Source organism: Saccopteryx leptura, chromosome 3, assembly GCF_036850995.1.
Source record: "Saccopteryx leptura isolate mSacLep1 chromosome 3, mSacLep1_pri_phased_curated, whole genome shotgun sequence".
NCBI classification, from domain to species: Eukaryota; Metazoa; Chordata; class Mammalia; order Chiroptera; family Emballonuridae; genus Saccopteryx; species Saccopteryx leptura.
In genome coordinates, this window is record NC_089505.1 from 128,471,536 (window position 1) to 128,497,375 (window position 25,840).

Genomic DNA, 25,840 nt, shown 5'->3' on the forward strand with positions numbered 1-25,840 from the left:
GCTTGAGCAAAGGGTTACTCGGTCTGTTGAAGGCCCACGATCAAGGCACATATGAGAAAGCAATCAATGAACAACTAAGGTGTCGCAACGAAAAACTGATGATTGATGCTTCTCATCTCTCTCTGTTCCTGTCTGTCTCTGACTCTCTCTGTCTCTGTAAAAAAAAAAAGAAACGAATTATTATTATTATTTTTTCAGAGTCAGAGAGAGGGATAGACAGGGACAGACAGGAACGGAGAGATGAGAAGCATCAATCATTAGTTTTTCATTGTGCATTGCAACACCTTAGTTGTTCATTGATTGCTTTCTCATATGTGCCTTGACCGCGGGCCTTCAGCAGACTGAGTAACCCCTTGCTCGAGCCAGCAACCTTGGGTCCAAGCTGGTGAACTTTTGCTCAAACCAGATGAGCCCACGCTCAAGCTGGCGACCTCGGGGTATCGAACCTGGGTCCTCAGCATCCTAGTCCGACGCTCTATTCACTGTGCCCCGCCTGGTCAGACAAGAAACAAATTATTGATGTGTGCAACAAACAATATATATGAATTGCCAAATAATTATGCTGAATGAATGAAGCTAAACAAAAAGGAATACATACTATATGATTCCATTTATATAGAATTCTAGAAAATACAAACTAATCTAGAGTGACAGATTATTGTTTCGTTAGCCCGGAGAAGCAGAGGCAGTGTGGGACAGAAGGGAGAGATTACAAAGGGCCATAGGAAATTTGGGGGTGAAGAATATGTTCATTAACTTGATTGTGGTGATGCTTTCTAAAATATATGTCAAGAAAAAGAAAAGAAAAAAAGATATTGGATTTTCCAGCCCCATAGACACCATATGAAGCAGAAAAACCCACCCAGCTGGTCTCAGACCATATTAAAGAATAATGAAAAATAAAAAATTGTGTTTTCAACAAAAAAAAATTATATATTACAAAACTCATCAAATTGTATATTTTAAAGATGTGCAGTTTATTTATGTAATGATCTCAGTAAAGCTATAGAAGCAGAAACAAAGAGATTAGTTAAATAAATTCAAGTAGATCCATAAGGAAAGATAATACAGAGCAATAAAATTATGGAAAGATATTCATAATAATTTTTGAGATTAAAAAAATCAGATTACAAGACAGTGTTCCCTATATGATCTTTTTAAAAATATATAAATAAATATGTTTATTAAAAATTTCCCCATAGGTTTATCCATCTATTCACCATTAGCAGTACTTTTTTTAAAATTAATTTTAATGGGGTGACATTGATAAATCAGGGTACATATGTTCAGAGAAAACATCTCCAGTTATTTTGACATTTGATTATGCTACATTCCCATCACCCAAAGTCCAATTGTCTTCCGTCACCTTCTAACTGGTTTTCTTTGTGCCCCTCCCCTCCCCCAACCCCCTCCCTCTGTAACCCCCACGCTCTTGTCCATGTCTCTGAGTCTCATTTTTATGTCCCACCTATGTATGGAATCATACAGTTCTTAGTTTTTTCTGATTTACTTATTTCGCTCAGTATAATGTTATCAAGGTCCATTCATGTTGTTGTAAATGGTCCGATGTCATCATTTCTTATGGCTGAGTAGTATTCCATAGTATATATGTACCAAAGCTTTTTAATCCACTTGTCCACTGATGGACACTTGGGCTACTTCCAGATCTTCGCTATTGTGAACAATGTTGCCATAAACATGTTTTTTTTTTTGACACCTTGAATATCTCCAGGATTCACCATTTGATCACAAATAGTGTCACATTAAAATTAATTCATGGTTGCCTTGACCTGTGGTGGTGTAGTGGATAAAGCATTGACCTGGAACGCTGAGGTTGCCAGTTCGAAACCCTACACTTGTCTGGTAAAGGTACATGCTTCCTGTTCCTCCCCACCTTCTCTCTCTCTCTCTCTCTCTCTCTCTTCTCTCTAAAATGAATAAATAAAATCTTAAAAAGAAGTTAATTCATGATTGCCCTGGCTGGGTAGTTTAGTTGGTAAGAGTGTTGTCTCAATACTCCAAGGTTGTGGGTTCGATGCGAGGTCAGGGCACATACCAGAATCAGCCAATGAATGCATAAAAAAGGAACAACAAAAATCAATGTTTCTCTCTCCCTCTCCCTTCATCTCTCTATAAAAATCAATAAATAAAAATAATTAATTCATGATTTATGCTAGCCATAACCACCCTGCCAGTGTGGGGATTCCCCTCCTTGCAAAGTCCACCTGTCTCATATGTTTCTGGGTGTCTTCAAATGTGACTCACTGCACTTGGAGAACAATCTCAGATGTCATTTGCGGTTGCTGACACCTGGAGCCTCTGCTAAGCAGAGGCACCTGCATTAATGCTGCTAGCTGAGCCAGAGACAGGCCCAGGCTGCAGCCCTGTCATTCGCGTCCTAACGAGCTCAGCCTTAGGGTCTTCAGAGAGCATGGCCCAGGCCATGTGACAAGGGGAACTGCCTCATCTTGTTACATAGCCAGAGGGCCCCACGGGAAGGCTGACTGGGCCCCAAGTGTGGCTGAGCTCATCATGGCAGCTCTCTTCTTTGGCCTCTCCTTTTTTTCCCAGAGGTGCTGGGGCAGGATGAGTTCAAGTGCCAACCTCTGGGAAGTGTCTGAAATCACTGATCCCTCCCACTCTCCCTCTGGGTGTGGAATGCACTTCTTCTGCCAAACTCCTCTTCCCCCAGATACATGTCTTTCAGGGACCACCATCATCCTCTGTTAGCTCCCTTCTAAGATTGCCGGAGGAGCCCACACCCAAAACATCAGCACTTATGGCAACTTTTCTAGGCAGCTCCTCCATGCTTTTGATTGCATTGTGTGTGTGTGTGTGTGTGTGTGTGTGTGTGTGTGTGTGTATATATATCATATATCATATCATATCATATCACATATCTATATACTCAGCATGGGAGGAGGAGGGCTGCCTCCATCTCTCCATCAGTGTGTCTACATTTTTTTTTTTTATCTCTAGTCCAGCGGGAAGCATAGACCCCAAAATATCAACAGTGATTCTCTGAGTGAAGAGAGATAATAGATGGTATCCATTTTCTTTTGTTCTTTTCAGACTGCACATTTTTATTTTATACACAAAAAGGCAAGGAGAGTGTGTCGAGCTCAGAACCTCATCCCATCATCCAGCAGCAGTGTTTGACACATAGTAGGCGTTCAGTAGAGCTGTGAACGAGTAGCAGGTGTTACTTTTTAAGACAGTGAGGGGCCGGTTTAGCAGTAACAGGGAGAGGCTTTTGAGCCTGGTTTCCGCCTTTGCCCGGCGCCTAGGATTGACGCTTGCCTCGCGGGGCGGGGAGTCTGGCGCCAGCCCGGGTGCCCTGGTCCTTTGTGCTCCGCAGGCTCGGCGGCCGCCGGGGCCCCTCACCCGCTCCAGTGAGGCGAGAGGAGGGGAGGGAAGCAGGAACCTCCAGGAACTGGCCCGCTGCCCCGACTGTGCCTCTCTCGACTGCTTCCTGCGCCTCCCTCCAGCCTCCTGCAGCCTCCCCGGTTACACTCTGCTCTGGGACCTCGGATGCCTGTTTCAGAGCCTCTCCCGGTGGACTGGCTTCTTTGACATCCCCATTCGGCTCCCCTGGCCTCGGCCCAGCAAGCCATTGTGTCTAGAGTGTCCCACCACTTGGGTAAGGTTCCAGTCACTGACAGCCCCTCCCTCACCTCCCTGCCTCAGAAGGGCCACTTTACCTGGGATCCTGCTGCACGCTCCTCCTTGGTCTCAGCACCCTCCCTAGCAGATCTGCCTCTAGCCCAGTTCTGGGCTCCAGACAAACCAGATGCACTTGTGCTTAGGCATGCTGGTCGACAGCACCTGGGATTTGAGCTGGGATGGGCGGGCCTCTCACTAGGATGGAGAAAGCTGGCCCTGGGGAGGGCCTAGGGGCACAAGACTCAAAGTTCAGAGGGTAGAAGCCGCTGCTGACTTGAGCATGGTGTGTGGTGTGTGTGTGTGTGTGTGTGTGTGTGTGTGTGTGAGAGAGAGAGAGAGAGAGAGAGAGAGAGAGAGAGAGAGAGCACTAGCCCATGTTGTAAGCAATGTTTATTTCACCTCTACTTCCTATCTTGGTGATTCACTGCGTCTTCCTTTGTTTCTGCCCCCTGTCCTCCTACTCATTTACCCTACAACTTCCTTCATTTTGTCAGGCCACGCCCAAAGGGGCCCCAGAGGGAACTGGGAGTCTTTAGCTTAAAGAATAGGATAGGATGACAGACAACATTCTTGCATTGGTTGGTTGGTTGGTTGGTTCATTCATTCATTCAATCATTCATTTACACATGTATTTATTTTCATTCACTCACATATTCCCTTGTTCTTTCCCATTCAATTACTCACTCATTCTTTGGACATTGAACATCTACTATGATCAAGTTCTGAGTGTTTGGTGGGAAGGAGCAGGATGTTCTCTCTGATGAATCAACACCATTCCAACTGCCAGCTTGCACAAGATCAGGAAGGAGAAATTAGAATAAATTAGCCCAATTTAAGAGAAAAATCAGCATGAGAGAGCAATAAGGGCTGTGAAGTATGTGTTTGTGTGTGGAGATTGAGGATCCAGAGGAGGAAAATATAATTTCCACTTAAGAGGGGCCCAGAAGACTTCCTGGAGGTGGTACCATTTGAGCTGGGACTTGATGGAGGGCAGGGTTTGGATGCAGAGTTATCAGAGGGCATCAGAGTGGAGGGAACAACAGGAGCAGAGGAAACTCTAGGTGTGACGCACCAGTGGGAAGTTCTGTTCATGGCTTGAGAGCATTAGAAGTCTGAGCAGGGAGGCCAGGGCCAGGCAAAGGACAGGACATGTGCTCCCACATCTCTGCCAATGTCACAGACTAGGGGAGCAGCTTCGTTCTGGGCGACCTAGAGCCAGGGTCATGGGCTGACGGCAAGATCCTTCTGGCTATTAGAGCTCTTCAATTGTTCAGGCAGCCTTAGCTGGAGTGAACTCTTCAATCTTGGAGGTATGTAAGTGGAGGTTGGGTACTAGGGTTGTGTTTGGAGGTGGAGAGCAACTTCTGGCCCATGGATGGGTTCAGCTAGGAAAGTGCTGAAAGTGGGAGCTGCAGTGGATGATGTCAGAGGTCCCCTCTTACCTAGAAAGTCTGTGATCCTATCTGGGAAGACTAAAAGGCCCAGCAGAGAGAATTCCTGAAAGTTTGGTTATTTATTCACTCATTCATTCCCTCATTTGCTCCTATTCCTCCTTTCTTCCTTCCTACCTTCTGTCCTGCCTCCCTTCTTCCTTCCTTCCTTCCTTCCTTCCTTCCTTCCTTCCTTCCTTCCTTCCTCCCTTCCTTCCTTCCTTCCTCCCTCCCTCCCTCCCTCCTTCTCTTCGTTCCTTCATTCCTTCCTTTCTTCCTACCATGACTTAGTCACTAAATCCTTGCTCTGAGAAGACCCTATGCTGAGAACTAAGGCTCAGAAGAGACCTCTGCCCTCATGAATTCCCAGTCTGATGGGGGGGAGACAGACCAGTGCCTGTCAGTCACCCCACAGTATCACTGTAGAATAAAGATGAAGATTATTTCATTATGCTTTGTCACTGAGTGGGGAGGTAAATCTGGGATGTAGATCTGAAGAATTAATGCAGACATTTTTCCTTCAGCTAGAAAGGCCCCACTGGTGGGGCCAGATGGAGGACTTAATTTGGGAAAAGATGTGTTTGTGGGAGGAAACACTCTGTGCTCACAGAGCTTCAGAGGCAGACTTTCTGAAAATGTGGGACACCCAGGGAACCCACTCAAGGACCAGGCCTCTGGGCTGAGTGCACCATAAGCCCATCCCACACCATAAATGAACCTACTGGATTTGGGAACCTCTAGACTGCATTTGTTGACCAGCTTAAGCTCTAAGCAGGTTGTGTAGAGTGGTGGTTGAACTTGTGGGTTCCAGGCTTAGATCAGGGTTCAAATCCTGCTATTAACTCTTATCAACTGTGTGACTTTGGACAAATGGCTCTTTGCCTTCGTTTTCTCTTCTGTAAGAGAATAATCATAGGCTGTACCTTCCCCTTAGGGCAGGGCCCAAAGCTGGTAAAGTACATGAAGTGCTTGCACAGTGCTGGGCATGTGAGAAGGGTTATAATGACAGTGACAGTCATGACAGTGATGACAGGGAATATTCTGGCAAGAGCTGCCTTTAAAATCTCCGTAAAAAGGGAGGGCTGACCTATTCACTGACCTATTTTTGAGTCTGAAAGTATGGTCCCTGAACCAGCAAAATCCATAGCCCTTGATCTTGTTAGAAATGCAAATTATCAGGTTTTATTGCAGCTCTACTGGAGATGGAGCCCAACAATCTGTATAGTTTTTTAAAAAAATTTTGTGTTGGCAAGCAATCTGTATTTTAACAAGCCCTCTGAGTGATTCTGATGGAGACTGGAGTTTGAGAACCACTGACCTAGCTATCACTTAATACCTCCATCTGCCTTTCCAGGATGGTGAGTCTTGCAGCTGTGTTTCATGTTTCCTGCATTTAGGGGCCTGGTCTGGGGGTGAATAGGACGGGACTCCTACGTGAGTTGGAAAGGGGAGGCAGATATCCATGGAAATATGCCCTGGAGTAACATCCTGAACAGAACTGCTGAAGAGACACAGGAGTCAGTTCTGTAATAAATAGCAGAGAGGAGAGAGAACTTTGTGGGTTGGAGGGGCCTCTACAGAAAGATCTAGCCCTCTGTTGCTTGTTCCTGAAAATAATACTGATTGAACCTTGCTGGACATCTTCTCATAAGTCTAACTGAAGCCTTCCTTATTTTATGCCTTGTTGTGGGATGGGGTGGGTAGGGCTCTAGACTGAGGTCAGGAGTGGTGATTCTAGATGACTTTCCTCACTGTGTGACTTTGTGGGAGGGGGGCTCACTTTTCATTTATGGACCTTAATGTATCCATCTGTAAGGTGAGGGGACTGGACTGAGTCCAGTGAGTCTGAGATATTAAGATCTCTGGAGAGAAGCTCTCTGGTCCCCAACCCTATCCTCTTTGATTCCTTCACCTGCATAGTGAGATCCCTAAGATTGTCATGTTGCCTTCCAGAATCCGGTGAGGTTGAGTGATACGAGCTGTCCCCTTTCTGGGATGGTTTTCTTCCCAGTCCAGGGCAGTCTCATGACACTTGTTCTGTTCACCTCACATGACTTTTTTTTTATTACATTGAGCATATTTTTCATTCTCAGAGGCTTCCTGATGCCTGGACCCTTTGCCTGGCATGTGAGGCCCTCCTCAACACATACCAGCTTCTTTCTGCAAGGTGAGGGCCCCCACTGCTTGTGATAGCATCCTGTTCTCTTTCTTCCCCCTCACCCTCCTCTCAGCCTATCCAAACCCATTCAATCTTCAGGTAAGCCCTAGTACAACCTCCTTCAGGAAGCTTCCTGGCTTGCCCCAACCCTCAGTGCCATCCTTGGACCATCGTGTGGTCTTTAAGGTATGACTCTAATTTCTCATTTGTAGACACTAAACTGCTGACAGACCATAAGCAATTGAAAGGCAAGGCCTGACCTCATAGGGATGGACATTGGGGCCTTTGGCTCCTAGAGCAGGGCGGCTCAGAGAGAGGAGGGAGCATGCCCAGGATGACACAGTGTGCTATGTGAAAGAACCAGGCTCAGACCCAGCTGCCATAGGCCCAGGGGGAGACTGTATTAGATTTGTGGTGAGTGTAATAGAGGCAATGAGGGGCAGAGGAAAGGGCAAAGGCCTCAGAATCAGGCTGACCTCTGTGCCAGCACAGCTCCGTACTCAAACGCTATGCCCCCTGAAGCACCTCACCTATCTTCCCCAAGGGACCTACTGGTGGGGCTGGAATGAGGACCATAGTGAGGCCTGGCACACAGTAGTTGCTCAGTGATTGTAAGGAGTTCACTATCAGTGCTGATCCGCTTGTCTGTCTGACTCCCCTGCCTAGACTGCCACCCCCTTCCTCCCTTAACCACCACACTTGATTTTATTGCCCTGTCGTAAGAAGTCCCGCACGAGTGCCAGGCCTCCTCATTAAGCCTCTTGCAGCAGTGAGAGGGAGAAGGGGAAATCCCAGTGGTCTGTCATTTGGTAGTGGCTACAGAGGGGCTAGGAAGGGTGCCCAGGGGCTGAGTCCTGTGGAGCCAATCAGGTAGGATTTGGCAGGTGCCACTTATAGAAAAATCACACCACCTATTTTAAGGCAGTGAAGGAAGTGCCCTATCCCTGACCAGCAGCTGCTGGATGCCAGCAGCCTGGAGCAGTGGGGCGGGGGACTGCCACTTCAAAGGGTGAAGAGTCCTAGCAGGTGGGTCTAGAGTCTGTCTGGGACGCTGCTGGCAGCTCCCTGGCCTCCTGCCATCTCCGACCAGATCCCCTGTGCACACATGGAAACCTGTTGCCCAGTTTACCCGTCTGACTGGGGCTGGGGATCTGGAGGCTCCTGCCCCCTGGGAGTGACCCCAGAGTCAAGAGACCCTGTGGGGAGGGTGTCAGGGGCTGAAAATGGGGGTGACTAAGTTTGGCTGCTGCTGGAAGTGAAGTGAGTGTCTGGCTAGGAGCCCAGTGGGTGGGCACGGGTATGCCCCAGCTGGCAGCCTCTCTCCTTCCTCTCCACCAGGCAGGCTCAGAGCTGCTGTGCGGGGCTCAGAGAAGGGGGGGCAGAGGGCAGTCTGAGTGGAGGCTTGGACCTGGGCGCACAGGGGCGGGAGCTGAGGGGGAGGAGCTGGAGGAGATTGCCAACAGGCTTTCATATGGAGCTGGAGCCTGGCTGTCGCTCAGGTGACTCCCGTCTCTAGGAGGGTGCTGCCATCGTGCAACCAGCCAGCGGGGTCTCAGCCACCATGATGCAGAACGTTGGGAATCATCTGCGAAGGGTATGGAGGGTGTACCGGGGGCGGACTGGAGGCAAAACGAAGGGGAGGATCTGGGGATCCCAATAGAGAATTAAAGTTTCCATTTTCAGTCAGAAGTTCTACATCTCCTCTCTCATTTTCCATGGGCCATTTTCTAACTCTCTTTTGGAAGGAGAAATCTTAGGACCCCTGGGCTGGTTTATCAGCAACAATCCCCAAACAAGCCCCAAGGGCTGTTAGCTCCCCGAGGGCAGGTTGTGGTGAGTGCAATCATCTTCCACAAGTTCTTTGTGTCAGGAATTCTATTCCGGGGAGTGTGTTTCTTTCTTCAGCAGAGGTCTGCGTGTGTTTCCACAGGACTCCGGAGCTCCATGTCTGTGTGGTGTTTAACTCTTAGAGTTCAGGGCTCAAAGGCCACGGAGCTGATAGACATTACAGGGCTTGGGGTGTGTAGACCAGGGCAACAGGTTGAAGCCAGGGTTCTCGGGAACAGTAACCTCTTGGGAGAGCAAGTGCAGGACCAAGAGAAGGCTGTTTCTACCAGCCTGCAAGGTGACCTTGCAGAGAATGTTTCCCTGGGACCCCTTCACAGGGACTTTGGAGCTGAGATTAGATGCAGAGGCACGAGACAGACCCACGTGCTCAGTGGGCTTTTGATCTTGTGAACAGAGAAGGGTTTGGGACACACCGGCAGAGGTTGTGCTGGGTGTACAGTGGGTGGCCTCAGAGGATGTTTCCAGGAAAAGCCTTTTTAAAAGGGGAAGGGGCAAATAATGAAGTCTCTTACCCATCTCCTCCCTCCATCTCCCTGACTGCCACTCAGCTCAGACTCACTGTACCCTCTCCCCACCTGTTCCCCTGTCCCATATCCAGCCCCTTCCAATCCACCTTCCACTGGAGGGATGCTTCTAAAAGGTAAACGCCGTTATTCCTCACCTTCTCAGATGGCTGCTGTCAGTATAATGTTCACATTGCTTACTTGACACGAACGTATTTTGGTGGTCTGCTCTGCCCACCTCTCCCTCCTCATTTCATCTTGCCCTCCCCTCTGCGTCCAGTATGGCAGCCATCCTGCTCTGCTCGCCACTGCCTCAGTGTACCAACTTTGTTCTCTCCTTGTGCTGTTGTACATACTATGCTTCTGCTGGAGTGACAGCCTCCTCTTGCACCCTACTAACTTGTTTCTCTGGAAAGGTATGTCTCAGCCCTCAGATCTCAGCTCAGATGCTCCCTCCTCTGGAAAGCCTTCCCAGATTTCTCTCAGCACAGCAAGCCTCTTTGTCCCTTCTCACCCAGATTGTGTGGTGGACTTGTATGTGTATCTCTTCCACTAGCCAGTGAGTTCCCCAGGGATGCTCTTGGTGTGCCCAGTGCAGTGTTGGGCAGAGCCAGAGCCCCAGCGAATGTTTAATGAGTAGAAGGGCACAGACAACTTCACAGCAAGGCCAAGGGTGGTATCTGAGCAGCAGGGTGTCTTACTCCTGTTCCTTGAACACAGGGCAGAGAGCACCTCTGTCTCTTATGTCTGTTCATCTTTAACTCTTCTCCCACTGATCTGACTCTTTCCTATGATTCTCATCAGAAACTGGGAGAAGGCAATAGGGGAGGGCATACCACTGTGGCCATTTTACAGAGGTAGCAATATTTTTTTTGCAACAGAGACAGAGAGAGAGACAGAGGGACAGATAGGGACAGACAGGAAGGGAGAGAGATGAGAAGCATCAATTCTTCGTTGCGGCTCCTTAGTTGTTCATTGATTGCTTTCTCATATGTGCCTTGACCGGGGGGCTATAGCAGAGTGAGTGACCCCTTGCTCAAGCCAGCAACCTTGGGCTCAACCCAGTGACCTTAGGCGTCAAGCCAGCAACCTTTGGGCTCAAGCCAGCGACCATGGGGTCATGTCTATGATCCTACATTCAAGCCAGAGACCCCGTGCTCAAGCTGGTGAGCCTGCGCTCAAGCTGGCAACCTCTGGGGTTTTGAACCTGGGTCCTCTGTGTCCCAGTCTGACGCTCTATCCACTTCGCCACCACCTGGTCAGGCAGCAATATCTTCTAGCTCAATTCCTTACATTGCACTGACTATGCTAGGCACCAGAGCATCAGAGCATGCATATATTAACCCCCTCAGTTCTCTGGGAGGTAGGTAGAGCTATCATCCCTATATTCCAAATGAGGAAAGTGGAGCTCAGAGAATGAGTGACTTGCTCAGGGTCACACTGGGAGGACGTGGCAGAGCCGAGATTTGAACACGAACTCAAATTTGGCTCAGAGTTTGAGTTCTTAAGGAGCCTGAGGTTCAGCCTGATAGATGCCCAGAGTGGGATTCCAACCCCCATGTCCAGACTCGAGCCCAGCTGGAGTTTCTCTTCCCTGCACTGTCCCTCGCTCCCACTGAGTCTGAGAGTGGAGATGGGCGTGGGGCATGCAGTTTGGGCCCGCAAGGTGACACTGGTGACCTCATGCTGGCCGAGAGCACTGTTCTGGATTGCCACCTTTGGACCACTGCCTGCATGGCAGCTCTGCTTGGACTCCCCTTATTCCCCCCTGAATTCCCAATTCCCCATGAATACAGTAGAGTTGGGGATTGTTTTCTAGGCTGTTACCAAAGCCTTTTTTTAGTGAAAAACAAGCAAACCAAAAAATCCCACCCACCTAAAGAAGGCCATGTTAAACTGGGAACAGAAAGGGGGCAGTGTCACAGGATTGGGGACCCTTGTCTGTATCCTGTGGCTCTGCAGAGAGTGGGCATTTTGGAGTTGGAGTGTTCTGGCTCTTACCCACCACTGGGTACCCAGCAAGCACTCTGCATGTGTGAGTGAGTGACAGAGGGAGTGAGAACGGACAAGGTGGTGAGTCTGCTGCCAAGCGGGGGCAGGGGCTGTGGGGAGCACAGGGCACCTGCCCAGTGGTGCTGGGAGGGTCCCCCGTCCTGCCCCTCCCAGTGGAGACCCTTCTCCTTCTCACATCCAAGGGCCAGTCTGCACTGGGCCCTGAGTTTCACACCCCTGGGCTGGTGGGGACCCACTGACAAATCAGTGGGAGGCTGGGTGTCTCTGCTTAGCCCTAGTCCAGCCTGGTTCTGTCAGCCCCCAGTGGGCCCAGGAACTTTATTTACTCTGGAAAGGGGGGTGGAGCTGTTCGTCCCAGTTCCCCTGAGAAGCCCTGTGCCCAGGTATTGCAGCTGATGTGAACCCAGAGACCTTCATGCTGCTCCCCACCCCTTTGGTGACCCACTGCTTCACCTTGAACATGAGGACAGCGGAGGTGTGCTTCCCAGCCCAAAGCCCCAGCCTCATTAGGGGTCCAGCTTTAATGTGGGGAGCTTTAGAGCACAACATTTGATCACCCTGAATTAGAATTTTATCTTCACTTCATTGCTCACATGTAACCTTGGGCCAGGTGTTCCCCATATCTGGGTGTCCCTGAGGTCCTCACCAGCCTTGACATCTTAGGGATCTGGAGGTTTATGAAGGGTTTGTGCATCACCTTTAGGTTGGTCCTGACAATGAAAGGCAGGGGTCATCTGACCAAGGACTCCACTGTGTGGTGCTGGAAGGGAGACCTGTAGGCATAAAATGATGGGCCTATCATATGTGGGAGTATAAAAACTATTTGATGATTGAGTGATAATGGGAGCTCATAATGGGCTGAAGTGGTCCCAGAAGGCTTCCTGGAGGAAGAGGCAAGACTCGGACACTTAGAGCCCTGCCTGGGTATCTCAGTTGGTTAGAGTGTTGGTCTGATACACCAAGACTGTGGGTTCCATCCCTGGTAAGGGCACATACAAGAATCAACAAATGAATGTATAAAAAAGTAGAACAACAAATTGATCTTTCTGTCTCTTTCTTCTTTCCTCTCTCTCTTTAAAATAAAAAATTTAAATTAAAAAAATTATTAAAAAAAACCAATGTGGACTTCTTCAATAGCTTCAGACTACTGAGGAGCCACATTTGAACCCCAGTCTCAGCCATGGGCAGACACCATTAGTGTTCTTAGCCTGTCCCGGAGGACTCTTCTTTATTATTTGAAACCCAGCGTGGCCATCATTTCCCTTCCAGTTCCCATCTTGCCTGGTACCAGAGTTAATGGCATTTCTTCAGGATGTTTTCCTGACTTCATTTGTTCCCTCCACAGGATTAGCATGTGTCAGGTGCTGAGTACACTGGGATGAACTCAGACTGTTGTGTGGAGCTGACAGCTAATGAGGGAGACCCAGTGAAAAAGTTGTCAAGGAAATACACAAGGAAATCTGTGCTGAAAGCTGTGAATAGAACAGTAGGAGTGAATGTCATTTAAGTGCTAGCTATGTGCCAAGCATGCATGGACGCAGATAATCCTTATAACAACTCTGAAGTAGATAATGGTATTGCGTCCGTATTAAAGATGAAATAGAGACAGAGAGGTTAAGTAACTTGCCCAAGACCACAAAGGTAGTAAGTGGCACTGCTAAGATTAAACTCAGGCTGTCTGGAGAACAGAGAAGAGTTAGAGAGTAATGAGAGAGGGCATGGGAGAGCTCTCTGAGCAGGTGGTAACTGAGTGGACACCTAGCAGCTGAGAAGGAGGCAGCTGTGAGGAACTGGGGAAAGAACATTCATGTGCAGGCTCCGAGGTGGGCGAGCTTGGTGTGTCTGAGCTGCTGAGTGAGGCCAGAGTGGGTCGGAGTGGAGTGAGCGAGGACAGAGCAGTTGGAGGGGCTGAGACATGGCTGCCGTGTGCAGCAGGCTGGGAGTCTGGGCCCTGTAGGCTGGGTTAGGGGTTTGGAATGCCCTGGGTTGTATAGTCCTGCCCACCAGACTGTGCACTCCTTGGGGACTCTCTGGGCCCCCAGGCTTGGTGCCAAGGTATGCAGGGAAGCACATCATCATGATTCCTCTCCTCTGAATGGCCAGCACACTGAAGGTCCCAGCTGTCTTCCCATCCACCCCTGACCCCTCACAATAGGTAGGTGTGGAACCACCACTCAGCCAGGTCGGCCAAGGACAAGAAGAGCCACAGCACCAGCTCCCCGCCCAGCTGCAGCTTGGGGTCAGACAAGACTTAGAATTCTCTAACTAGCTCGACGATTCAATGTCAGAACCACCTGAGTGGTGAACTGACAGGATCAGCCATCCGGTACAGAGGAGGCACCAAGAGGTGAGATGATGTGCCTGGGCTCATCCAGCTGGTGAGGGACTCAGGACCTCTACCTGTGAGTCTGGGACCCTTTTCCCACCCCTGTCTTGACCAGGCAGGCACCCAGAGCCTCTGTGCACCCAGGAACATGGTCTCAGGGTCTTTCACACTCAGACCTACCCCACCATCCTAGCCTGCTCGGCCCACCTTCACACACTGACAGTGCAGCTCCAGGGGTGCCCACCTTCCCCACTTCACACACAACAGGGTCCAGGGAGGCTGCTCCACTGCCCTCCACCTGTGCCTGATCCAGCTGGGGCCGAGCTGGCATCCCCGGCACCTCTGGTTGGCAGCTCACCACTGCGCCCACTGTGTCAGAGTCCAGTGACCTGCCTTGGAGATACGAACTCACTTCACTCCTGTGGGACTCAGTTTCCTCATCTGTGAACCAGGTCTTCCTGCAGATCTTGCTGGATAGTTGGTGAGATGAAGACCTTGGAGGACTGTAGAACCTGCACATCATTAGCTATAGTCAGTTTTGGCTCTTTTCATCTCATTTGGATGTCAGTTTCCTCAGTGGGCGGCTAACAGGATTAGGTGGTCAGATGAGATGGTAAAGCTAGCTCCTGTGGCGTACCTGTAAGTGTCAGGCATATTTAGACTTCCCAGCTGCTCTGCCAGGCTGCTGGTATTCATTTGGCTTTACAGATAAGAAAACCATGGCTCTGACATTGAATCGTCGAGCTAGTTAGAGAATTCTAAGTCTTGTCTGACCCCAAGCTGCAGCTGGGCGGGGAGCTGGTGCTGTGGCTCTTCTTGTCCTTGGCCGACCTGGCTGAGCGGTGAACTGACAGTGCTGCCTTGTGCCTGCTCTGTCCTGTGGCTCTGGGGACACATGGTGCTGGTGGCGGGGCCCTCTGCCAGCTCCTTGGCTGTGGACCTCGTGCTCCTGCTATTCCCCAGGAGCAGCTTCCTTGCGGGTAGGAGGTGGCATCAGGGCAATGATGCAAAGGACTAGAGTCCGGTGCTTTGGGGACACAGGGATGAGTCACACTGGACCTGTCCTCAGGTGCCCCCACACTGATGGAGAGACAGAAAGAGGAACAAACTAGTGATGATAGCACAGTGTGGCCAGGTTGTGACAGAGGGAGGCCCAGAGTGGCCCTCATAGCCTTGGGGGCAGGCCAGCTCCCTAAAGGAGCTTCCCAGGCCCCAGGCAGGGGCAGCCATATGGAAGATGTGGGGAAGAGCTCACTCCATAAGGAATGGGCAGAGCATTTGGCGGTGATGCCTTGAACAGTCCCTTCCTGGCCCCCTTGTCCATGTAATGTGTACATCCTGTCTGGGGGCTTCTTAAATAGTAATAATTTACCCTCAGCAAACCAGACATTAGTTAATTAATTGTCTGTAGATATTAAGTATTAAGCATCTCTTGATTGTGGTAATCATTTCACAATGAATATGTATACCAAAACATCACACTGTGTAACCTACATAATTCATATAATTTTTATTTGTCAATTATATCTCAATAAATCTGGAAAAATTTGTCATGAGACACTGAGACTACAGAGACACGGGACCTGCCCCCTGTCCTCAGGGAGTTTCTTACCTCCTCACTTGTGTACCCACTTTACATCTAGGAAGCTAGTGTACAAGCTCTACCTCATCTGGTTGTTCAAAAGCCCAGAGTCAGCGGGCTGGCTGGCCACACCTCCCCTGTGGCCCATCACTCAGGATGGGATGCCCGCTGTGGGTGGCGCTGCCGCTGCCAAACCCCCGAGCTCTCCACTCCTTGGCATTGTCCTATTTGTGACCTCTAGAACAGGCTGTGATCCGCCCTGGGGGTGTGGTCCTGCTTCCAGGCCTGGAAACTGGTCAGAGGTTGGAAGGGGAGTGGCCCTTGGGCCTCCCTTCAGTAGCCTCAGGTTTCCAGCACCCTCCAGGGCTGAGCTGAACAGGTGGGTCTCCATTTCCTTTTGATTCCTTGGGGAGGGTGTGGAGAGACTCCCCAGCTCTCCTTCTTCTCTACGGCCCATGAGCTGTGGGAGGGGCAGATGGAGGTCTGGAGTCAGAAGACTCTGGCTGACTCTTGCTAGTGGGTAGCAGCGACTCCTTTCCCAGCCTCAGTTTCCTTATCTGTAATATGGGGACTCGGGGGTAACAATGGTCCCTGTCACTTGAGTCTGTTTTGTGCCAAGCAGGTTCACTCCATGCTGCCAGTTACACAGAGAAGATGAATTTTAAGAGATTGAATGGTGTGCTTCCAGCCCTTGAGAGCAGTAGGCTATGCGGGAAAGGGGACCCGCAGAGAGGAAGGGGCCCAAGGATGAAAAGACTTAGGGTCCAGAGGAGTGACCATCCCTTGAAGAAAGTGGGAAGGGGGCAGGCAAGCACAGAATTGCTTTCTGGCATCCTTTGCCTCACCCTGAGGGCCTGCTTCCTGAGACTCTGAGTTTACCTAGTCCCCGCCCGCCCCTCCTTGCTTTTGAAGATAAAAAGAGAGCTTCCGGGCAGCCAGGCTAAGAGAAGGTGTGTCTCACTGCATCAGGTTGTTCTCAGCTAGGCAGACAGAAAGCTGGATAGACTGTGGTGGGATGATGATGGTGGGGATGCTGCCCAGGTGGGAGGGGCTGGTCAGAGACCACCCCCTTCCAGTTTTTCTCCATATCACCTGGAAGTCAGGGGAGCCAGGGGCAACCCATGGAGTTGTCTCCAGAGTGCCCAGCTCTGTCTTAGAAGTCCCATGGGGCTGGCGATTGGATCTCCCTCTGGGAATGGTATCTTCCCCACCTTGCCCAGTGTTCCTTCTCAGTCTCCTTTGCAGGTTCATCCTCCCATCCTACCACTAAATAGCTCTGTCTTCGCTCTCTTTTTAGGTGACATCTGTTCTAGTTACTATGGCTGTGTGACAGACTACCCCAAAACTTAGTGGCTTAAAACAAGAAAACCATTTTATTATATCTTGAGATTCTATTTGTCAGGAATTTGGGCACGGCTTCGCTGGGTGACTCTTCTGCTCTATGTGGTATTGATGGATATTTCTCCATAGAAGATAACCTGGTGGTATTCAGCTGGTAGATGGGTTAGACTGGGGAGTTCAGGATGGCATCATTGGCATCTGGCTAGTTGGCATGGCTGGAAGGTTGAGACTAGCTGTCCCAACTGTCATTCCCAGCACCAGTATGAAGCTTTTATTATATGACGGTCTCAGGGTGGTCAGACTTACCACCTGGCATCTGGCTCCACTAGAGCAAGAATTCCAGGAGGCCTGGGTGGAAGCTGCCAGCTTCTTGTGATCTAGTCTCAGAAGTCACCAGTTGAAATATCGCAACCAGTGACGTAAATTCAAGGGGAGGGAATTAGACTCAACCCATCAAAGGGAAGAGTAACAAAGAATTGACAGCCATATCTGACTGACCACAAGGGTGCAGAGTCTGACAGATCTTAAATGTCCACATACTCTCATATTCCAGATTTAGCCTCTTCACCAGTAACCTCCAAACTTGAACATTCAGATGGTCACCTCCTTGGCATCTCTGTATGTTTAATAGGATCTCAAAAATTCTTTTTTCTGCCTGACCGGGCGGTGGCGCAGTGGATAGAGCATCGGACTGGGATGCGGAAGACCCAGGTTTGAGACCCCAAGGTTGCCAGCTTGAGCCAAGGCTCATCTGGTTTGAGTAAAAGCTCACCAGCTTGAGCCTAAGGTTGCTGGCTCGAGCAAGGGGTTACTTGGTCTGCTGAAGGCCCGGGGTCAAAGCACATATGAGAAAGCAATCAATGAACAATTAAGGTGTTGCAATGCAATCAATGAACAATTAAGGTGTTGCAACGCGCAACAAAAAACTAATGATTGATGCTTCTCATCTCTCCGTTCCTGTCTGTCTATCCTTCTCTCTGACTCTCTCTGTCTCTGTAAAAAAAAAAAATTCTTTTTCCTTTTTTCTTCCTTCCTTCCTTCCTTCCTTCCTTCCTTCCTTCCTTCCTTCCTTCCTTCCTTCCTTCCTTCCTTCCTTCCTTCCTTCCTTCCTTCCTTCCTTCCATCAGGAGAGAGAAAAACAGGGACAGGCTGGGACAGAGAGACAGGAAGGGAGAGAGATGAGAAGCACCAATTCTTTGTGGCAGATCCTTAGTTGTTCATTGATTGCTTTCTCATATGTGCCTTGACTGGGAAGCTTCAGCTGAGTCAGGGACCCTTCGCTCAAGCCAGTGACCTTGGGCTCAAGCCAGCGACCTCTGGGCTCTAACCAGAGACCATGTGGTCATGTATATGATCGCATGCTCAAGTTGGTGATGCTGTGCTCAAGCCGGTGACCTCGGGGTTTCGAACCTGGATCCTCAGCTTACCAGGTGAACACTTTATCCACTGTGCCACTGCCTGGTTTGGCAAGATCTCAAAAATTCTTGATTCTATCCCCTACTTATTTCTTCCCAGTCTCCCCTAATTCAGTAACCAGCATCACCACTCACCAGTCATGTGTCCAAAGTCTGGGTCCTCCCTGCATCCTCCCTTTCTCTCCGGTGCGAGCCTGTGGGATCCATCAGCAAGTTGCGCTGGCTCCACCTCCCAAATACTCCCTCGGGCCATCATCTCTCTGCATCTCTAGTGTTACTAGCCCAGCCCAAGCTCCATCACCTCTCCCTGGACTGCAGTGTCCCACTGAGGAGTCTCCCTATCTTTTTTCTCTCACCCTCTAATTCACCTCCAGACAACAGTAGAGTGATCTTAAAATGCCAATCAAATCACCTCCCTCCCCACTTAGAGCTTTCAGCTCTTCCCATCACACTTGGAGTAAAACCTGACTCCACCGGAACCTACAAGGCCTCGGTGACAAGGGCCCTGTCTGCTCCCCTGACTGCATTTCCTACCTGGCCACCCTCTCTGACTGCTCCTGCCACTCTGGCCACCCTTCCAAGCCTGTCCCATCCCTCCTTTGGATCTTTACACCCTCTTTTTCCTTGCCCGGACCCTGTGCCCCCAGAGCCTTGCAAAATCACTCCTTCTTGTCATTCATTCAGGTCCTGTCCATGAAGTCTCTTTGATTACCCAACCTCAATTAGCTCCTCCCCATCCATCACCTTCTCTCGTTATCATATCTGCTATTTAAAAAAATTTTTTTTTAATTTATTTATTGATTTTAGAAAGGGAGAAAGAGAGAAACATTGATCTATTGTTCCACTTAGTTGTGCATTCATTTGTTGCTTTTTGTATGTGCCCTGACCAGGGATTGAACTAGTACCATGGCGTATCAGGATGACACTCTGAACAAGCAGCTACCAGGACCAGGCCTGCTGTTTTTTGTTTTTTGTATTTTTCTTTAATTTATTTTTCTGAAGTTGGAAATAGGGAGGCAGTCAGACAGACTCCCGCATGCACCAGACCGGGATCCACCTGGCATGCCTACCAGGGGGCGATGCTCTGCGCATCTGGGGCGTCGCTCTGCCGCAATCAGAGCCATTCTAGAGCCTGAGGCAGAGGCCACAGAGCCATCCTCAGTGCCGGGGCCAACTTTGCTCCAATGGAGCCTTGGCTGCGGGAGGGGAAGAGAGAGACAGAGAGGAAGGAGAGGGGAAAGGGTGGAGAAGCAGATGGGCGCTTCTCCTGTGTGCCCTGTCCGGGAATCGAGCCCGAGACTCCAGCACACCAGGCCGACGCTCTACCACTGAGCCAACCGGCCAGGGCTGTTTGTTTGTTTTTAATAGCACTTTTCACTCCTTAAATGATCTTGTTCCTTTATTTGTTTATTGTCTATCCATGAAAGAAGAGTGTGTCTTGTTCAATGTTTTAGTCTCTGCACCTTGAAAGAATGAATAGGAGTTTAAAAAAGGGTCAATGTTTTGTTATTTATTTATTTTTTTAATTGGATTTATTGGGGTGACATTGGCTAATCATACAGGTTTTAGGTGTACAGTTTTACAATATATCATCTGTATATGGCACTGTGTGCTCACATCCTCTTCAAGTCAAGTCTCCCTCTATCATGTTTTGTTTTACTTGAATTTTCATAAGAGTTTGTTTAAGCCAAACTGATGACATGCTGGGGAGCAAGATCTTAAATGCACCTAAAAAAGATCGATGTTGCCTGACCAGGCGGTGGCACAGTGGATAGAGCGTCGGACTGGGATGCAGAAGGACCCAGGTTCGAGACCCCGAGGTCGCCAGCTTGAGTGCGGGCTCATCTGGTTTGATCAAAAGCTCACCAGCTTGGACCCAAGGTCGCTGGCTCTAGCAAGGGGTAACCTCGGTCTGCTGAAGGCCCGTGTTCAAGGCACATATGAGAAAGCAATCAATGAACAACTAAGGTGTCACTATGAAAAAAAAACTGATGATTGATGCTTCTCATCTCTCTCCGTTCCTGTCTGTCTGTCTGTCCCTATCTATCCCTCTCTCTGACTCTCTCTCTGTCTCTGTTAAAAAAAAAAAAAGATCGATGTTGATCTCCAGGCAGGATTGGCCCATCCTGGTCTGGTCATGGTTTTATATCTTACTAGGACCCCTCTTGTCCTCTGACCTAGGCAGAAGCCTGTCACTCAGGCCAAATGTAGCCCAGCCCCCTCACTGTCCCTCCTGGGACATGCTTGTCCTTTGCCACTCCTTGTTCCTTTTGTTCCCCTCTTAGGACTGGGCCTCATCCTAGCTGTTGTAACCCAGTGGGGGGCTGTCTTCTCCCTGTCGCTAAATCTTTCCTGCCCTAAATATGCCCCCATGACAGCAGAAGGCTTCAGCAACCACAGGGTGCTAGTTTGGTTACAGTAGAAGTTGGCACTGTTGAGCTGTGGACAGGTGAGATCATGTGGCTATTTTTGCATAAACAATTGTTAAGTTAGAGCCACCCATCATGCATATAACTTAAAGCAAATTGATGGCAACAGAAAAACGAAAATGCAGACTGGTACCATGAGTCTGGTTTATTTTCATCTGTTTGGTTTGATGTTTATGTGAAAATGTTTCAGGTGGCCATCTATTGACTGGGTGTGTCTTCATTCAAACCAGTTGATCAACTGTTGAACAGAGCAGACAAATGTGGTAGTCCACTGGAGACACCTCCCAGGTTCAATTTCACACATGTTGACTGAGCCCTTACAATATTCAAGGTCTATGCAAATGTAAAATATGCAAAATATGTCTATTCCTGCCCCAATGACCTCTTCCCTTATGCCTGAAATGTCTTGTTCCCAGTGAACCCAAGCTGGTTTCTAGTGATCATGGCCTTCTATTCCAATAAAACATTTTCTTCATGAGGTATCTTAAGCTTTTTGGGGGCCCAGAAATCCCTGAGACTGTGTGAATGTCTGTGGGAAGTCTCCGTGGAGTGCCACAGACTATTCTATTCAACGTTTTGATTCGTGGCTGAAATGAAGCCCTGGTTCTTTTAACAGAAAGGGGATCATGCCTTGCGGGTCTCCCTAGGGCCAGGCGGTAGCGTGTGGGTTCTTGACTTTGTGTAGGAGAAATTTCACAAAGCAGTGCTGGTGATTTTGAGAGTAAGTTTATTAAGCTGGGGACAGTGAAACAAGGAAGGACCTAGAATAGAAGAAGCAACAGGAGAGTCTAGATGGGGCTGCAGTGGCTCTAGAAACCTTCGGGAAAGAGATGAGCCTACACTGGGAAGCCAGAGAAAAGGGGGCCTTGGAGACAGGTTCAGGAGGTGAGCCTGGGACCAGCTGCTTATGCTTACTGCTCCCCTAGTTGCAAGTCTCATGGGGACCCTTAGAGTTTAGGAGATACATGCCTGAGGGGGAAGAAGAGGGGATGGAGGAAGGGGAAAAGAAGGCGTGGGCAACTTCACATTAGTACTTAATTGTGTTGTTTTTTTAAGAGGGAGAAAGGGGGAGAGAGAGAGAGAGAGAGAGAGAGACCGGAAGGGAGAGAGATGAAAAGCATCAAAGCATCACTGTAGTTGTGGCACTTTAGTTGTTCATTCATTGCTTCTTATGTTGATGATCCCATGTTCAAGGTGGCAGCCTTGTTCTCAAGTTGGTGAGCCTGCACTCAAGCTGGATGAGCCCCTGCTCAAGCCAGGGACCTCGGAGTTTTGAACCTGGGACCTCAGCATCCCAGGTCAATGCTTTATCCACTATGCCACCACTGGTCAGGCCTGCTTTTTTTTCTTTCTTTCTCTCTTTCTTTCTTTCTCCCTCTCCCTCCCTCCCTCCCTCCCTCCCTCCCTCCCTCCCTCCCTCCCTCCCTCCTTCCTTCCCTCCCTCCCTCCCTCCCTCCCTCCCTCCCTCCCTCCCTCCCTTTCTTTCTCTTCTTTCTTTCTCTCTCTCTCTCTCTCTTTCTTTCTTTCTTTCCCCCATTGGTTGTTGATTCTTGTATGTACTCTGACTGGGATTGAACCTACAACCTTGGGATGGTAGGATGATGTTTTAATCAACTAAATTACTTGGCCAGGACTTTTTTTGTTTGTTTTAAAATTTTTATTGAATCATCATTTCTTCAACAAACCTTTATTGTGGGCTGAAGTTCCTCAGAGACAGTGTAGGACACACAGGTGAGGGTGGGACTAGCACAGCTATCTTGCAGTCAGAGAGCTTGAGGCGGAGGGAAAGACTTGAAGCACAGTAAGTGCCTGGTGCAGAGCAGGTGGTATGCCCGCTGTGCCACAAAGGGGTGCCCCATCTCTGTTTCTTACCCTTAGACCTGGTGACTGAGGCCTTCAGCGCATCCCTCTGAGGCGTGGTGTCTCCTTGCTTGACCTCATTCTGAGGCCTGGTCTAACGCTTACATGGTATAAGGGCATGAGTTCCATGGAGAAAGGCACACTCCTGCTCTTACCACTTGGCTCTGCTTGGGAAGGTTTCTTGAACAGTTTGGGGGAAGAGCGGGTGTGTTATATGAGGAGAAGCCGGGAAAGAAGACAAGCAGACTGCAGACCTGGGGGGGGGGGGGCTGGAGAGCTGGGCTGTCTGGGGCCTCAGAGAGTGCAGGGGAGGTCAACCTGAAGGTGCTGCCTAAGGGACTGGGGGAAGCAGGCCCACCTGCAGGGGCCAGGGACACCATCCCTCAGAAGGAGGGGCCTGCCAGGGCTGGAGGAGCAGCTGGGCCTTGAAGGGGCCACCCAACGTGTTGCTAGCTTCCTGGGGCAGGAAGTCCCAGCTGCAGCCAGAATCCTATAGGGCTGAGAGCAGCAGCTCAGGCCGCAGGAATGTGTGCAGCCTGGGAGGGTGAGGGGGCCCCTTTCCTGCTTCCCTTGCTTCTCTCTGGGGGGAGGGGGAGGGGGAGGAGAGAGAGAGAGAGAGAGAGAGAGAGAGAGAGAGAGAGAGATTCTCCTACTTGCTCTGTTCTCTACCAGCCTGTATTCTTTGACCTCATGAATTTTCTATTCTCTTTCCCTCTTTCTCTGTCTCTGAAACCCCTCATCTCCCCCCTTCCTTCTTCTTATTCTTTCTCCCTCTCCTGTGCCCTCCTAAAGGGAACTTGTGATGTCTGTAGCTGGTGTGTTCAGCCCCAAGGTTAAATGAGGCCACTGTCAGAATGGCTGGGCCTGACCCATCACCTGGCCACCTGTTGCCATGGTGACCCAGAGGCAGTGTCAGGCAGCAGCCTTGGCTGTCTGTTTGGGAGGGGTGAAGGGCTCTGATGAGGAGAAAGGCTGGACCTGTTCTTCACAGTTCCTGAAGGGCACATTCCATTGCCAGGAGCTTCTGCATGGGGGTGTGCCTTTGAATGTGGGCTCTGGGCTGGGTGCTATCAGAGTGGCTCCCCTGAGGGGCCACAGGTACTATTAGGGTGACTGGCAACAATTGGACGTAGGGTCAGACTGCCTGTGTGTAGCTCTCTCCTGCCTCTTCATGGGGTCTGGTGGAGTGGGGGTAGGAGGTAGCAAACAGAGCCAAGGGGGGAGGCTGCAGGGAGGCAGCTGATCAATTGTGTGGGGTGTGTGTGTGTGTGGGGGGGATGGGAGAACTCTTGACAGGCTGACCTGCTCCTCATTGGAAGGATTTATATCAGAAGAGAGTGAGCCCCTGCCTCCAGGAGCAAGCCAGCACATGCTAGAAGCCACTCGGGGGAGGGTGGTAGCTGAGATTCCTGGGTACACCTGAGAGGGGTGTACCCAGCTGGCCAGTAGGTCTCCACACACCCCTGAGAGCTAAGGGTTTACACAGCACAGGGTGCAGCTCTCAGCCAGCGTGCAGGTGTCTCACTGTGGTGTCCACCAGGTCCCCTCGTGGGCTTGTGGGCCTTGAGCATCCAGTAAGACAAGAGCCTTGACTCTGGACTATGTTGGAAGGAGGTACTGTTAACATCACCGTTCCCTGCGGAGCATGTGAGGTGGACAGGGATAGTCCCTGTATGGGTCCCGGCCTGGCACGTGTGGTGAGGAAGGGCTGTACTTGGCACAGATACCTGGGATGATGAGGTAACTACCTGGCCCGTCAAATGAGAGAGGCAATTATGGCAAAGTGGGCAACTTTGAGTGAAACAGACTTGGTTCAAGTTCCAACTCTGCCCTTTACTGACAGTGAGATTGTACGAGTGTGTGTGCGTGCTCACATGTGTAAGTTACTTTCCCTTTCTGAGCCCCTGTTTTCCCATCTCTAACATGGGAATAACAACATTCAACTATTAGAGCACGTGAAGATCGAAAGAGATAATGCACAGGAAATGCTTAGCACAGTGTCTGGCACGTATTAAATATTTAAGCAAGGGAGAGCGATTGTTCTCAATCTCACCTACGCACCCACCCTCTCAATTTTCTAAATGAGGAAGCTGGGGCCAGAGACAGATGTGAAAACACTTGCTCATGTTTGTCATCGTTCGTTCTGGGGCATACTGCGGGACAGCACCCACATAGTCCAGAGAAGTGGAGTGAGGGTGTTGGCTGAGGCGAACTTGAACCCCCAGCCCCACAGGCCAGTCCCTCGTCCTGTAGGCTTGGCACAGATTCCCACAGGCCTTACCCCTCTTTGTAACAGCACGAGGGAGCCCCTCGCTCTGCAGCTCTGTGAGGCTGTGGATCTGCTCAGGCTTGTGCACACTGGCAGGTCTGCTCAGAGTCTCAGGTAGTGCTGGAGTAAGAGGGCAGAACCATTGCAGTTTACAAAGCACTCCCCACACGTCCCTTCCCTTTGCACTCAGGACTGCTCTGTAGAGTATTTATTGATCTCATTTTACAGACGGGGACACTGGCCTCTGGCGGGGGCTGCTCAGTGGTGGAACATAAGATCACTGGGTGTAGCGGGAAACAAGTTGCCCGTGAACCCTGCATTTGGGGTTTGCATGCAGCCTACCCGGCTCTAGAACCCACGGTCCCATGGTGCCTCCTTTCCTCACATTCTCACTTCCCCAAAGCTGAGAAATGAGGGCCGCTGGAGTGTCCTGTGGTTTAGGAGAGACCAGGCCCTATCCAGCCCAACTGCTCCCTCCTCTCCAGCCTCCTCAAACTGATACTCCCTAACATGTGCCCAACACTTCCCAGTTAGCCGGGCGCTGTGCCTTCATTGTTGGGATCTCTGTTAGTCCTCACACTACTCTTGGATGAGGTCGGATGGGGTATTTGTCCTCAGCCTCTTCATAACTTCCCCAAGGTCTGCCTGACTCTAGGCTCTTTCACTCAGGACCTTGGACAGAGAGCCCCCAGTGCCTCAGTTTCCCTAGTCATATAAGCAGGCTGTTGTAATCAGTTTCCCAAACCCTCCTCACTCTCATGGTAGAGGAAAGGGCTGCAGTGTAGGTAGAGGCAGGAGGCCTGCTCTTAAGCTTAAGCCTGGCTCTGTGGTTCAGAGCAGGGAGACCTTGGATAGACAGGACTTGGGACTTCTCTGGGCTTGGGTCTTCTGTGTACCTCGCCAGTGATAACCCCTCAAATGTGTGCCCATCAGTCAGATAGGATAAGAATGGGAAAATATTCAGGAAATGCCCTCTCTACCCACTTTGGCCCTGGCAGGCTCC

General features: G+C 50.0%; 1 protein-coding gene across 4 annotated transcripts in view; it reads left to right on the forward strand.

Annotated features, from left to right (window-relative positions):
- The first annotated feature begins 3,321 nt into the window (after window positions 1-3,321).
- The window catches only part of ACOT11 (acyl-CoA thioesterase 11), a 56,618-nt gene continuing 34,099 nt past the window's right edge, over window positions 3,322-25,840 (forward strand). Inside the window, exons 1-2 of one of the 4 annotated variants that reach the window (XM_066376372.1) lie at window positions 3,529-3,640; window positions 7,187-7,260. Coding sequence is in view for 2 of the 4 variants with exons in the window: in XM_066376370.1 (XP_066232467.1) it covers window positions 21,947-22,006 (60 nt within the window). In the remaining 2 variants the exon portion in view is untranslated. Of the gene's footprint in view, window positions 3,641-7,186; window positions 7,261-8,717; window positions 8,846-21,908; window positions 22,007-25,840 lie in introns of those variants that run through there. The other 3 variants (XM_066376375.1, XM_066376371.1, XM_066376370.1) reach the window with 3 other exon arrangements.